Source organism: Phyllostomus hastatus, unplaced genomic scaffold, assembly GCF_019186645.2.
Source record: "Phyllostomus hastatus isolate PE091 unplaced genomic scaffold, TTU_PhHast_1.1 phas_scaffold_11, whole genome shotgun sequence".
NCBI classification, from domain to species: Eukaryota; Metazoa; Chordata; class Mammalia; order Chiroptera; family Phyllostomidae; genus Phyllostomus; species Phyllostomus hastatus.
In genome coordinates, this window is record NW_025334005.1 from 811,080 (window position 1) to 826,586 (window position 15,507).

Genomic DNA, 15,507 nt, shown 5'->3' on the forward strand with positions numbered 1-15,507 from the left:
GACCCCGGTTGTGTCCTCCTCCCTGAGCGGGGGAGGAGCGGCGCCCCCTCGCCGGGTTCCGTGGCTGACGAGCGAGGAGGTGGCCCGTGCGAAGGACACACACGCACGAGCGTCAGGGGCGGGGTCAGACCCGGCGACCCCCGGCCGTCCTGAGCCTCCGGACGTGGCTCAGGTGACGGCACTTCAGAGTCTGTCCTCGCTCTCCACGGAGACCCATGTCTCTCAAGCTTATTCGTGGACTATTTTTATTTTTTCCTCCTGCCTCGGTGAACTGGATCTTCCCCTGTTTTAACTCCGACAGTTTCAAAAGCCCGTTCAGGCCGCCTGTGACCTCCGGAAGAGCCGCCACCAGACCGGCTTCCTCGCCCCCCCCGCCCCCCGGCCCCTGCACGCCGGCAGAGGCCCCGACTCCCCAGGGAGGCCGCCGTTCCACTGGTGATCAGTGATCACTTCAGTGCCCTCTTTCACGAGCCATCATGGTTACTCGTCCCACAGAACATTCTAGCACTTTCTAGAACTGGTAACAGAGCTGGTCACGGCCTCCTTGGCACGTCCCCAACGTAAAGGAGTCCACTGTTCCCTGTCACCATGCAGGGTGGTGGGCATGCCTCTTGGCTTGGAGTGGATACTTGAATTCTGTTACCAAGGCGTCCTTTTTGTTTTTTTTTTGTTTTTTTTTAAGAGTTCTGAGTGGAGACGCTGAGTTCTAGCGGAGGTCTTTCCAGCGGCAGGTCACGGAGGCCGCGAGTGCGGCAGTGTGCAGAGAGGCCCGGGTCCCCCTCGGGTGCCGCCTGTGTCCACACCCGTCCCCGTCCTGCCGCACGGCTCCTGGCCCGCGCTGCTTCGGCCCCTCGGGTTCAGCTGCCCGTGGCTCGGTTCGGCCAGCAGAACTGGGCACAGGGACAGGGGCAGAGCGACAGGCCTGTGCACACACCCTCCATCCTGGACCCCGGCTCTGCCCGAGAACCAGCCCGGGCCAGGCTGCCTGCCCAGAGGGGAGGCAGTGCCACCGCCGTTGTCCGGCCCACCGCGGCTTGTCTGGGACCCTGTGGCCACCCTCCACCGGCCAGCCCGGCTGAGCCGCTGCTGACTGGGGGGGCGGGAGGGAGCCCGGCAGGGCCCACCCCCCAGTTGACCCACAGCACACCGGGCAGTGCGAAACGGTTGTTGTCTGAAGCCGCCACGGGCCGGGGTGTCTGTCACGCGGTGACGGGAAACTGTGCCGCGGCTCCCGCCCCCTGACCTACTTAACTGAGCTGATTCGCCGCCGCTCCCGGTGCCCCGGGGACTCCGCACGCGGACGCACCCCACCGCTCCGCCATCCCGCCGAGTCACCGGGTCCTCGGCAAGCGTGGCCAGGCGCCGGGGCAGAACCAGCCACCGGGGCCCTCACCCGGTTTAGGGCTCACCCATCCGTGTGCCGTTGCCCCCACCCCGACCCCAGTGGCCCTACAGTCACCTCGGAGCGGGTGGGGGAGGGGCTGATTGTGGGCTGTGGATTTGCCCACGGCCCCGGGCCCCCGGGCGTGCCCAGGTCGGAGGAGCACGAGTGTGAGGTCCCGCGCGGGGACAGGTGGCCGACGCCCAGGACGTCGGGCCCCCCAGGACAGGCTGACCAGCGGAAGCCACGTTCCGTGGGTCCCCTCAGTTCTCAGGGGGCAGTCGGTGACGTCCTGAGGTCGGTCACAGAATCTAAGCCGCGTGGAGCCCCCAGGACATTGCGGCCCCTGCGCTTGGCATCGGTGGTTATAAACGCTGTCCCCCAGTTCTCTGAGATCCCTCTGTCCTGCACTGGGGCCTGAGCACCTCACCTTGCGGGTCCTGGGCTCAGTGGCCGCTTCTGAGTGGGTTAGAGGTGACGGGGGACCGTGCGTGTCCGCCTCCGCCTCACTCTCCCAGGCCACTGGCCCCGGGGGTGCCGGTTGCCCCGCTGTGGGGACAGCCCTGTGCAGGGGGACCCCCGCCCCACGTGCCCAGGCTGACGCCCTGACCACAGCTAGCCAGGCCAGCCCGGCGAGGCCGGTCCTGAGCCTCCAGCCCACATGGGGAGACACGGAGGTGACACCACGTACTCATCGAAGCCACTAGGCTCTGAGGCGCTTTGTCACATGGTGCAAGACCACAGGACACTCTGCACCGCAAGCTCGCCCGTCTCACACTCCTGTGTTCGTCCCCTCGAGGGCCCGGCACAGTCCCCTCACCTCCCGCCGGCATGGGGTTCTTAGGTTACGGGCACTCGGCTCAGAATGTGAACCGACAGTGTGCCAGACGCGGGCGGAGCAAGCCTGGCCTTCCCAGGCCGGTGGCAGCCACGGCGGGCAGGTCCTGACCACGGCCCTGCCACAGGACAGGTCCTAGGGGCTGCCGAGCTTGTGTGCCAACGGCCCCGGCACGGCCTGTCACCCTTCCGCAGCCGCTGGGGTGGGCTGAGCTCCACGGGGGTGGGCCGAGCCGGGGACACCCTCACGCACACAGCCACGCCAGCTCCACGGGGGCCTCGGGCCGCAAGGACGCTGCCCTCCAGAGCTGCCTCGCATGGCTCAGAGCAGGGGCGGCTCCTGGCACTGCCCTCTCCTCGCTTCTTAAAGGCACGTCCCAGACGAGACGAGCCACCCACATAGGGAAGTCCACGGCTTACTGTGCTTTCTAAACACACACCTGTGCCGGCCCCCAGACGCCCCTTCCTTACCCCAGAGGGACGCCACGGTCCGGGTTCCTGTCCCCGCACGCACTGAGCCCGTCTCCGCGTGCCACGGAAATACAGCCCGCTCCCCGGCCCCCTTCCTCGTCACAGCCTTTGTGATTCTCCCCCCACGTTGGGGGCTGCGGCGGAGGATTCAGCCCCACGGCCGTGGGACGAGCCGTGGCAGGATGGGGTCACACATGCGTTCCCCCTCGTGCACGTGGGCATTCCCAGAGCGTCCAGGGCGGGCCCCGGGGGGGCCACGCTGCCAGGGGCGCCCACAGGTCTGCGGGTGAGCCAGTGTGTGGTTCCAGTGGGGGATCCCCCCGCAGTGGCTTTTTTGGGGGGCGGGCCCTGAGTCGGCCACGGCCGGCGATCGCCAAGGCCGCCGGTCGGTTGGTTGTCCGGAGTGGCTTCACTCCGCACGTCCTGAGGACCGGGGCCGGGAGCCTTTTCATGTGCCCTTATCGGGGCCCTTCATTCAAAAGCCTTCTAAGGACCCGACACGGTTTTTGCACTAATGGGAAGCCGCCTCTCGGGAATGCGCCGATAAGCGTCCCGGCAGAAGCAGGTGACACGTTCCACTTTCCTCCTCAGCCTGGGGCCCAAACTCGCAAATGAAAGTTCCAGCTAATTATGGACAGAAAGGGGGCTTATCTAGGGACACGTCCCCCGCCCCGCAGGACCCGTTCTGCATAGCTGTGCGCCGGCTCTCATCTCCCCCCCTCAACGAGTAGCCTCCCTTTAGTTCCAGTTACAAAAGCCTTCCCCCAGGCAGTCCCCCGAGGGCTCTCGGCGCTCAGAGCCTTTCAGGACTGGACAATGCGGGCCAGGCCTGGCCGGGGAGGAGGAGGAGGAGGAGGAGGAGGAGGAGGTCGACGCAGGGCTTCTCTGCCCCTTTCTCCTGGGGTAAACCCTCCGCACAGTTATCAGACACTCCCAGGCCGCGCCTGGTGGCCGTGGGACAGCCCTCTCCCTATCTCCACTTTCGCCCTGGGGTGGCGGGGACGGGGGAGTGGGGGGGGCGGGGGGGGCTCGGCCCATTAGCAGGGAAGAGCTGCAGGGCAGGCGGTCCCTCCCTTCGGCAGACCTGGCTGAGTGCGGGCACCGTGCTGGGTGCCGAGGCTGGAGGGGGAGAGCCGTGCCATCCTTGACCGCCTGGCGTTTACCTGGCCGGGGCTGGGGTGGGGGGGGACACGGAAATTAGTGCAGGACACAAAAGCCCAGTTACGTTCTCAGACACTGGGGGGGGGCGGGGAGGGAGCACTTGGGCAGTTTCTTAAGCAGATAAACACAGTTCTATCCTCTGACTCACGAGTCCAGTCACTGGCATTTATCGGAAAAATGAAAACCTAGGTCAGCCCTGGCCGGGGCGCTCAGCTGGCTGCAGCGTCGGCCCGACACCCCGGGGCTGTGGGGTCCCTCCCCCCGTCATCGGGGCGCACACAGGAACCAAGGGAGGCAAAACTCGGTGGGCAGCACGTCCGTGTGTCTCTTCTCTCCCACCAATCAATACACATGATTCTTTGAACTTATGTCCAGTAAAAGCTTTGGTCCTCACAGCGTCCATCACAGCGCCAAACGGGAAACAAGTGGTCTTTCCGGAAGGACAGACACACGGATGACGGTACACGTACACCACGGGGCACACAGACTATGGTCCATCCATGCCACGGGGCACACAGATAGCAATGTACCACGCCATGGGACACATGGACTAGGGTCCACCCACGCCACGGGGCACACGGACGGTGATGCACCCACGCCACAGGGCGCATGGATGGCGATGCACCCACACCACAGGGCACACAGACTGTGGTCCATCCACGCCACGGGGCACACGGACGGTGATGCACCCACGCCACGGGACACGCTCAGCAACAAACCCACTCCTGGGTACACAAACTGCCAGGCTGGACACCAGAAGCTGGACTTGGGCTGGTCACGTGGGAGGAACTTACGTGTGTGACACTAGAAGAGGCGGGGCTGTCCCATGGATTGGGGGTGTGAGGGGAGGCGGGGGACCATCACGAGGCCGCTTTCTGGGGGTGACAGGAAGTTACGTCTCACTGGGGTGTGGGAGCCACAGCCGCACGCGTCTGTGTCACAACCGACGGAGCGGAGCACTGAGGGGCAGGGCGCTCTGCTGTCAGCCACGAAGCCTGGTCAGAGTTATGGGGAGAGGAGCATGGCTGACGGGCGCTCCCGGCCAGTGCAGGGCCCTGGGAAGTCTCTGAGCAACGTCCCAGTGGCTGCCTTCTGGGGGTGGCTGCTGTCTGGGGGTGGCAGGGGGTGTGGCTAGCAGAGCCCAGGTGAGTGCCACCTGCCACGGACATGGGCCCACTCTTGCCTCCTCAATTACGTTATTTTCTTATATGTTACCCACATACGTAAGTGGATTGTCCTCTTTTATCTGGGAGATGGGAGGACAAAGCTAGGTGATATTTACTTTCGTTTTTTAATACATATTTTATTTATCCATTTTTAGAGAGAGGGGAAGGGAAGGGAGGGAGAAAGAAAGGGAGAGAAACATCTCTTTGTATTCAAGAGATGCATCAATGTGTGGTTGCCTCTCATGCGTCCCCTACCAGGGACCTAGCCCACAACCCAGGCATGTGTCCTGACTGAGAATCGAACCAGCAGCCTTTTAGTTTGCAGGCTCGTGCTCAATCCACTGGGCCGCACCAGCCAGGTTAGAAAGCTGGGTGTTATTTTAAAACCAGAGTTCAGCGTAGAGTGTGAAGCAGCCTAGGTGTGCCCTCTGGGGCCCACCCCCACTTTCTGGGAGGGGACAGCGGACCCCTACAAGTTCAACTACCATGGCTGTCCCCCACCCCCTCGAGAGCAGGATGGCGGTGAGTGCACTGCCCCTCGCAGGGAGCCCGGTGGAGGGCCGTGAGCCCACGGTTCCTCACTCGGGTCTCAGGGCCTCACGCCTCGGAGCACGCGGGCATCGTCCACTCCCTGGGACCCCAGCCTCCGGGAGCTTTGCACATTTTCCGCACCAACGCCCTCTAAGGCGGAACTTCGGCTTCAGCGGGAGAGACAGGTGGCAGGAAACAGGTGTCACTGCACTGATCTTACAGGGTGGCGTCCAGGGTAGCCTTCCGAAGGGACTGTCCCGGGGGGGCCCTGCTCACGCACCGGCCTCCTCGCTAGAGTAGGGAGGAGGGGAGACAGCACCGGGCTCGGAGTGAACGCACGTGAGCTCTAGCGCCGTCTGCCACCACGCCACTGTGTGACCTCAGGGACAGCACTCAACCTCTCTGAGCCCCAGGTCCCACCTGTTCCCCGGAGGCTGGCCCTGGCTTTCTCAAACTGGGGGGGTCTCTGAAGGAAAGACGGGACTTTCATCGGCCCCTTTAATGGCAGAAAAGCACCTGTTCTGACGGACGAGTATGAAAATCGATGGCAAGTATTTGAAGAGGTCCCTTTGAAGTAAAAGCTGGAGAGCCGCGTGTGTCCGTGAGGCGGTCGGTTGAGGTCGAGGTTTAATTCATCACCCAGCTGGGTGCTTCTGACCGCCCTGGAACGCCGGCCAGGCGGGAGTCTCCCAGTCGTGCTCCTGGTCCGGGATCGTTTAATTTATCGCTGCGCGGATGCTGATGTTACAATATCCGTTAACAAAGAGCCCGCGCGGGGTGGTAACTCAGCATATTCAGTCCAGGACGGCTTCATAAATTGATGGCTCCGATCTAAAACCTTCTATGGCCCATTAATACAGCCACAGAACTGCAAACGCCAGCGGTCAGAGGAGAGACCAGCGCGCCTCGGCCCGGCGAGCGGGGCGGCCGTCACAAGGCGAGTGGCATGGGGAGCGTGCACCCTGACGCGAGGGGCCCCTCCCCACCCCTGGGCTCCCCCACACCCACCGCCCCAGGCCAATGGCGACAAAAAGAATCCAGTTAAGGACATTCCACAAAAGTGCTGCAGGGCCCTCCAAACTGTCCCGGTCCTCACAGGCTGTCAGAACCTGCCACGGCCCAGGGGCACCGCAGGAGACTGGGGGGGGGGGCCACCGAGTGCAGTGTGGGTCCCGGAGGGGGTCCCGGGACAGACAGGACCTCAGGTGAAAGCCAAGGAAACATGCATGGAGGACGGACTTGAGTTAGTGCTGACGTGTCCACGTCGGCTCACAGGTTGTGACCATGTCCGCCACGGGTGCACGGTGTCACGGCAGCGGGCACCTGCCGTGGGCGGTTTGGGAACGTTCTGTGCAGTCTTCACGATGGTCCTGCAGACCTGAGACTGTTCTGAAGGGAAAGGTTTATTCGAATGGCAACGGTGACAACGGTGACCATCGTCCGGCTGCAGCCGGCGGGGAGCACGCCCTGCTCACCCTCTGCGGCTCCTGGGGGGGAGGGGGGTCTTGCAGGAGACAGCCTGCACCGCCCTCTCAGGCCGCCGCGGAGGCCGACGCCAGGCGGGACACGCAGAAAACCCGCCGGCTGAATTCTAACACGCGTCGTGCGAGGTGAAGAACGCCGTTTGGAGCTGTTTTTTTTTAACGTGATAACGTGGTCCCCAAATCGGCCATAGTGAAGACGAATGTCAATTCATTTATTCATAGAGAAAGATTATCTGTCGCACAAAATCATTCCACAGAGACCCACCCGCCCACCCACCCACGCAGCGGGTGGACTCCCCGAGATACCGCACCAACGTCCACGGGGAAGGGGCTTCCACTTCGCACGGCGTCTTCCTCGCAGGGCACGCGACTGAGACGCAGCGGCGTGTGCCCCGCCCAGGAGCCCTCCGAGAGCACCGAGAAAGGGTTTCCTGAGCCCCTGTGGGGGACGCTGAGCGAGAAGGGAGTCCGAGAGGCAGTGAGCCCCGCTGCAGGCCCGGGGGGAGGGGAGGGGGGCTGAGGATGGCCAGGGCAGAGGCAACGGTGAGGTGACAGGCACGGGGAGCCTCGGGCAGATTTGGGAAACGCGCCGGAACCGGCATGCCCCAGGCCAGGCGCAGGGCGGAAGGTGGGGGTGCAGAGAGAACAGGGAGTAGCCACAGCGCACAGCCTAGTGACTTCCGCAGGCGTGGCGGTGGGAGGGGCCGGGGCCCCCCGACACAGAGGACACGGCTGGGACTGGAAATGGAACACTCCAGACAGACTCCAGCGCAGACCACCTCCAGAGCACGCATGTGGGAACCGGGAACCAGGGCCCGTGGGGGCCTTTGCCCCTCTGCCCGGCCCCCATGCCCCGCTCCCCGCCTGCTCCAGGCCCCGCCATTAGTGGCCCAGGAAACACAACGCAGTCACCGCTGTGGGCGACCCCACCTCCGCCCAGCAGCGGGCAGCAGCAGCCCCGCTCCCACACGGACGGGCGTGCAGACTGGGACACGCGAGCGCCCTGTCGGCACATGAAGGCATCACGACACACCGGAGGCCGTGCGTGGGCACGAGTCCTTCCGGCTGAGTGTGGAGGGGAAGCACCAGCCCCTGGGTGTCAAGGGTGCTGTGCACACAGCACGCCCAGCGGCAAACAGGGGTGCGGCCCGGCTCTGGCCCGCGGGCGGGGCTGTGACATCTGGGCCCGGAGCTCCGGCCAGTCGTGTACGGGAGCCCGGAGCCCAGCCCGGGCTCGGGGAGAGGCCCAGAGGGCAGCAGGGCGTCCCCTGGGCTGTGCTCCCGACCCGTCGCTGGTCTACCTGGTGGCCGCGAGAGCACCACCGTCCAGTGGGACTCCGAGGGCCGGAGGGCGTTCCGTACTTCGTTAAACAGCGGAAACGGCTGAGGGCCGTGACTGATGGTGAGGGGGACCCACCTGCCAGACAGGGGTCTCCTGAGCCACCCAGCTCCCTGCTCTTGGGCGACAGCAGCAGGAAGCCCCTCCCCCCGGAATGGGGGGGGCAGCTGGGGGGGCAGCAGCTGGACTGGGGAGGACAAGGAGGGCGGGCTCTGGGGGGGACCCAGTTCGGGTCCTCGTCTGAGGGTCCTCTGGTCTAAGTGCCAAGGTCCGTCGGCACAGCCAGGCAGGCCCCACCCACCCCTCGTGATTGACAGGGCATCCTAGCATCCTGAGTGTGCATGTGGGCATGTCACTTGCTCTGTCCGGTCCTCGGCCTCCTCATCTGTCCAAAGGGGCTCGTCACAGTGCCAGCTGACCCGTGAGTATTCGAGGATGGGACACAGAGGGCTTGCCATGGTGCCACCCACCCACCCACCCATCTATTCGTCCACTTATCTGCCCATCTACCAGCTCACCCACCCCTCCCTCCGCCGCCAGCCTGCACCCCACGCCGGGCGCTGTGCTCCGCCGGGAGCAATGAGTCCCTCCAGGGAGGCTGCTGAGATGGACGCGGTGAGCAGAGGCCAGAGGCCTGGCCCACCGCGGGCGTGATGGGGGGCGACCGCTGAGCACCCACGTCAGCAGCCGGGAGGCGAGCAGGGGGGGTCCGTCCAGATGGACGCGGCCGCCGCACCCGGGGCGCACTTAGGCAGCATCGGGAACCTCCCACAGCACAGATCACAGCGTCGTAGATCGACTCCGGCCGCAGACCCGTGACAGCGAGGACGGTGGCCAGCCTGCCCCTCCAGCTCCCAGCACCCACTGTGACCGGCCCGAGGAAGGGGACGCCCCTCCGTCTGCCCAAGTGGAGCGGGACCGGGCATCCCACGGCAGCGGGACGAGACTGCTTGCTCAGGGGTTCCCAGCCCAGCAGAGGTCGCGCCCCCCCCCGCGTGAGCACAGCAAAGGTCACCACTGCCAGGGTGCAGAGACACCCTGAAGGTCACCACTGCCAGGGTGCAGAGACACCCTGAAGGGGGCGAGGACACGCTTGCAAACCACAGAGCTGGCGAGGTGAATGTCCCCAATATAGAAAGAGCTCCTGCAGTTCAACAACAAAAAGACAAGCCACCCTTAAGCAACGGGCAGAGGAATGGAGTCAGTGTATGAAGAAGAGACACACAAACGGCCAATGAGCTTGTGCAGAGGCCCGACGCCACGGGTCGCTGGGCAAACACCAATCCGAACCCCAGCGAGGCACCGTCTCGCACCTGCCAGCGCGGCAGCAGTTAAGTGAAGACACGAAATAGCCAGCGTGGGTTGGGACGCGGGGAAGCCGGAACCCTCGTACCCGCGGGAGCTGGGGCCGTGGGAATGTGAAACGGTGCAGCCGCGGCCCCGGTCTGGTGATCGCCGAGAAAGCTGGAGATGCCACCCAGCGAGCCCACCTCTGGGTGTGCTGCCCAAGGAACGGAACCCTGGGGCCGGGACACCTGGGTGCAGATGCCCATCACGGCGCCAGGGACCACCACCAAAGGCAGACACCGCTCCCGTGTCTGCTGGCGGGCAAGTGATAAGCCCTCTGCATGCACTGGAGTATTACTCGGCCCTGAAAAGGGATGCGGCCCCGGCCGGGGAGGCTCCGTCGGCGGGAGCGCTGCACCATAACCAAAGGGCTGGGTGTTTGGTCCCGGTCAGGGCACACGCCGAGGGTGCGGTCCTCCGTCAGGGCGTGTACAGGAGGCAGCGACGGATGTTTCTCTCTCACCCGACCTCTGTCTCTCTCTCTCAGTGTCTCCCCAGGTGAGGATTTTAAAAAACAAACAAGACATCAGACAGGCAACCCCTCGCCCACCCCCACCCAAACCCGTTTGTCCTGTGCAACCTGGACACCTCGGCAGTATCTCCGACGCCCCTCTTACTCTCAGGACCCCATCCAATGCCTTCCAGCACACGCCCAGACTCTGACCACCCCCCCCCACCCACACACACACCCATGGGCGCAGCGTCTCACACCTGGACGTGGCCAGAGCCTTGCAGGCAGCCTCTGGCCCTCCCCAAGCAGCCTGCCGTCTGCGGGGCAGCCCAAGGGAGTCGGCCCCAGCCAGAGGCTGCTCCTGCCCGCCCCCGCCCCAGCCCCCCCAGCGGCTACTGCCTCACCCCGCCCACATCTCCATGGTGACCGGAGACCGGCCCAATCCGGTTGCCCCTCCTGCTCCTTCCCGTCCCCCCTTCCCCCCAAACTGTCTCCTTGACCACCTCCCCCCCAGCATGTTTCAGGCCCTCTGGGTAACTGGCTTTGCGCTGGCTGTTCCCTCCACACAGAATGCTGTTCCTGCTGCAGAATGCTGTCCCCCCGCTCCCCCACAAAGTGCGTTGCCCTGGGTAGGATCCCCCCTGTTCCGGTTCCACTGTTTTCATGAGACACATCGCTAAGCCAGCAAGTGAGATGTTTAACGAGGTATTTCTGATGGTCAAGAAAGCTTCCCGAGGGCCACTCCTTTGCGCTGTCCCTTGCCACGTCCTCAGGCCCGAGGGGGCCCAGGGTCAGGCACCCAGCTGGCCGTCACTGCCCGTGAAGCAGGCTAGTGGAGGAGTCTGGAGAAGGAGCTCTCCCGTCCCCAACCCAGGGGACAGAGGAGCAGGGGGCCCGGGCTCTGGTTCTGCCCTGGCCACTCGTCAGCTGCTTGACCCCGGGTGACGGCTTCACGCCTCAGGTTCCCCCCCCCCAATGGGGGGGCAAGCAGGGCCCACTGCAGGCAGTGCCTGAGGACTACATGCACTGCTGGGGTCTCTTGGACGCGGCTTACTTCGAGTTCTCATGAGAGGGGCGCTTTGGCCCAGCCGCCCTGGGCCGGCGTCTCCAGCCGCCCCCTTCCCTCCAGCGCCCTGCTCTCCCCTCTGCCTCTGGCCGGCGGGACCCTCCCGCTGCCTCTGGAGCCCTTTCACCTGATGAGTACACAGGGGCGCTTCTAGGCAGAAGCCAACCTGGGCTGTTTGTGAGTCAGACCTCGGGCTGAGTTTCTCCTCCGACATCCAGAAAGAAAAGGTGGGGGGGTGGGGAGGGGAGCGGGAGAACGAGTGATGAACGGGAGGGCTCCCCAGGCTGGAGCGGGCGGCTCCAGGGGGAGGGGCCCACTGTGATGGAGGGACACAGGGTCCCAGCCTGGCACCTGGTGGGGCCGCTCAGTGACCCGGTCGTGGCTGCAGCCCTTCGTCCCGGGCCCGGCCGCTCCCAGGTTTACTTAATAACCTCTGAACTGGGAGGGGGAAACTGTCCAGGAAGCATGGCCTGGGTCATTTATTTTAAAATTATTGGTACAAAAATATCCAGGGTCGTGATTTATGGGCAGGGAGAGGCCCAGGAAGCCAGGGAGTCCCCCCCCCCCCAGCCCGTCCCAGCCTCATTTATCTCCACCCCTCCCACCCCTGTTCATCTGCTGTTTCCATTATGACTTCGAGTCATAGTAGTTACTTTATATCGCAAACAAATCTCCAGAGCCGCACGGAAATGTTATGTGTATTAATAGCGCCTGTAAAAACATCCGAAATCCTTCCTTCCACCCGGCGGTGCTCTCCGGGGACTGGGAAACCTCCAGGCACCCCAGCAGTGGCCCTGGCGGGCGCGCTGCCCCCCAGCCCAGCGGTTGGGCTGCCACCTGCCTGTTTGTGGGTGCCCCCAGTGACCTGGGACCCACTAAGTGCACTCCTCACCCAGGAGGAGCGCGGGGACGTCCTTGCTCAGGGGACGGCGCCCTGTCTCCCACCCCCGTGCGCCCCTCGGTGCTTGGGAAGCCGCCTGCCCAGGGGTGCGACCCTCGCTCCCCATCCCCTGGCGCTCCCGCACCGCCCGGATACTCACCGGCCGCGGGGTCTTCCTTGGGAGACAGCCCCTCGAGGCCGATGTCGTCGCTCTCCAGCATGGCTGGGCTCACTGCCCGGCTCCGGCGTGCCCAGCCGCACCGGGTCCAGGAGAGGGGGTGACTGGTCTTGGGGGGCCCCGAGGGCCGGGGTCCGAGCGCAGCTGGTGAGAGGACAGTCCCCCTCCTCTCTAGACGCAGGACGCGAAGCCGCGCGCCCGCGCGCTCGCTGGAGCCAAACTTGGTCGCCCTAGCGCACCGCCGCGCCACTCCTCCCCCTCGGCTTTTTGGGCTGGGGGTCCCGGGCCAGCCTCCCGCCCCCGGGGTGCCTACCTGAGGACGCCGCCCTCGCCTCGCCCCGCCCCGCGCAAACCGACTCCCCCGCGGTGACCCAGACACCGAGCGAGCGCAGGGGACGCTGGAGACGAACAGCCTCCGCACGGCCCGCGGGTCCGGCCCGCCCCCGCCTTCCCTCCGCCGCGGGCGCGTCTCCACCGGCTCCGGACCGTCTTATCAGGCGCGGCGGCCGGCGGGGCCCTGGGCGGCGGTGCCGCGGAGCGCCCCTCCGCGAGGCCCCCGGGGAAGGGCGCCCACGGGGGAGGTGGCGGGGGTATCAGCCCAGCCCCTGGGAGGCACAGCGTGGGGCGATGCCTGGGTGGCCCTCGCTTCAGGGAGCCCGCTCCCGCCCCCTCCCCCAGCCGGCCGGACCCTAGTACTTCCCTCTCCCAACTCGCCAGGGAGGAGGAGACAGCGAGGCCCCCGCATGGCAAGGAGAACTGGAGGTCACAGGGCAAGTGCCAGCCTGAACTTGAACCCCAGCCTGGGAAGCTCTTGGAATCTGAGTAAAGAGAGAACTGCCCCCCCCCCACCCCCAAAGCGGAGAAAAATCCTGTGAGAGCAGGGCTCCGGTGCAGTGAGGCTCAGAGAACTCCGAGGGGGTGGGCAGGCAGGGGCCTCTGACCACATCCTGCCCGGGCTCTGTGCTGGCGGGCGGTGCCACCGCGAGGCCCGGTCTGTGTGCAGGAGGCCGGTCTGGGCCGTTCAGCGTCCGCCCTGGTCACAGAGATGCGGGGGGCGAGGAGAGCTGCAGGGAAGCCCCCCCCGCCCCGCCCCGCCGGGTCTGCACAAGCCTCACACCCAGGACACCGCAAATAGATTCAATAAGTGCTGAGCAGCCCTGCCTGCAAGAGCTCTCTAAATTAAGCCGCTCCTCAACCACAGCACAGCGGTGGCGGGATGGGGGCAGCCCGCATGACATTTCAAAAGGTCACCTCACACTTTCTGCACCACCAGGAGGAGCCGGGCTGGTGCGGGGAGCCCTCCTGTGCCAGGGACCCCTGAGTCACCTGCCAAGTGAACCCTCCCCAAGCCACCAGCTTTGGCTGGCCCCTGGTGGAGACGGACCCAGCCGCCCCGTGGGGACAGGCCAGGTCCACATGGGAGGGGTCTATGCCTCGTGGCTGTGGGGGGTGCCGGCCTGACCCACCCAGGCCTGCTGGGGCCGGCACCATGGCACTGCTCTGGGCAGAAACTCCTGGTCGCAGCAAAACCACAAAGAAATGTCTCCGTTCCAGAACGTGCTTCCCTGCGCCCCCCCCCCCCCACGCCGTGTGCTGCGAGCAGAGAGGAGACTCAAGTGCCCCTCCTCCCGAGGGGTCAGGGACAGAGACGACCTGCCCTCGCCTCTCGCGCTTGTCCCCTTCCGGTCTGGACTAAGAGCTCGGGAGGCTCCAGGTGGGGCGTCTCCACCTCTCTCCTTAGCCTCACAGGGAGCTCACCTGTGAGGGGTCTGCCGAGAAGCCCCAGGCTCCCGCCCCAGCGGGGCAGAGTGGGGCCACGTGCGTCTCCCCCCAGCGTGTCCACGGGGCCCAAGGCACTGTTGTGTGGGAATCGAGATCAAAACTCATTTTTCTTGGAAAGGCCAGATAGCCGGCGTGACACATAGAGACAGCTCCGCTGTGTAAATACACAGAGAAAATTTTAGAATTCTAACCCCTGGAATGATGAACTATAAACCGAAAAGGCTCAGGGGGAGAAAAATGTAAATACATCCTGGCTATTTTTAACCACTATTTACCTTTTTGGGTCAGAGATGGGCTACTGCACATGTAGCCAGCCTTACAATGCCCATTGTTGAGTGCATCATTATTAGCAGAAATATGCTAAACAGCCACTCATAGGTGCTAGTTCCCTCCCACGGAAGCCATCTTTCTTCCCTTCCGTCTCCTGGCCCTGACGAACCCCGTGGCCAAGCCCCGTGGCCGAGCCCCAGCCCCGCAGAAGCGCCCTCGTGGACCGGGGCTGTTTCGACAGCTGCTTCATGCCATCCAGTTTAAAGAGATATTTTAGTGAATGCCTGAACCAGCTCATTTTCGCAAAGATTGGTTTCAGCTGCTATTTTGGTGCGTGTGGCCGGGTGAGGAGGGTGCCAGGCTGGGGTGAGCTGGGGCTCCCACGTGGCCGGGGCAGGGGCAGAGCCCTAGCAGGAGGCGGAACCCCAGGGCCCGCGCCCGCCCTCCAGGGAGCCCCTCCAGGCGGTCGGGAAGAGCCCGTGTGTGCCAGGGAGATGTTTATGTCGAAAGCAGACCGGGGCAAGTGGGCTGGCGCGGGGAGGTGGCCCGCCTGTCCCCCGAGGCCACAGCCATCATTACAAGACCCAGCCATCACGCCGCCACACGATGCTTATAATCATGGGCCATGGTTCTCCCTGCCAGGGAGGCGGGGAGGAGGCGAGTGGGGGAGAGAAGGCAGCTCCTGGTGGTCGCACCCGGGGCAGCTCAGGTTTCAAATGGGCTTTTCTGGGGGAGGACACCAGGGCCTCCTCAGACGCCAAGTCCTCGTGGAGACCCTGAGCGGGCCCCTGACTCAGAGCCACCAGCAACAGCCCGAGGGTCACCAGGGCGCCCCGCCGCTGCTCAGGAGCCAGTCAGAGGCCGCAGCTGACCCAACACGCAGAGCAGTGTCGCCAAGGCACCCCTCTGCAGCCCTGCAGCACGCCCCCTGCAGGAGTAGCGCAGCCCCTCCAGAGGCCGGGAGTGAAACCCCACCCCCGCACGGTCGGCCCCGCCCCACCCCGCCCCGCCCCCGCCCGCCCCGCCCCCCACGGGCTTTCTGCCGGCGGATTGGTCCGTTCAGACAGTTCAGGTAACCAATCCCGTGCAGTCTCTGGTTTCTGTGTGCTGCTTCTCTCTCAGTCAGCGCTGTTTCTTCCCTGACTTATCACGTGCCCGACGTC

General features: G+C 64.9%; 1 protein-coding gene across 4 annotated transcripts in view; it reads right to left on the bottom strand.

Annotated features, from left to right (window-relative positions):
* ANO1 (anoctamin 1) overlaps positions 1-15,507 on the bottom strand; it is a 142,472-nt gene that overhangs the window by 115,833 nt on the left and 11,132 nt on the right. Inside the window, exon 1 of one of the 4 annotated variants that reach the window (XM_045855237.1) lies at positions 12,275-12,647. The exons of 2 other annotated variants lie outside the window; for them this stretch is intronic. In XM_045855237.1, coding sequence (XP_045711193.1) covers positions 12,275-12,335 — 61 coding nt within the window. In that variant the 5' untranslated portion in view covers positions 12,336-12,647. Of the gene's footprint in view, positions 1-12,274; positions 12,648-15,507 lie in introns of those variants that run through there. One more of the 4 variants, XM_045855235.1, reaches the window with a different exon arrangement.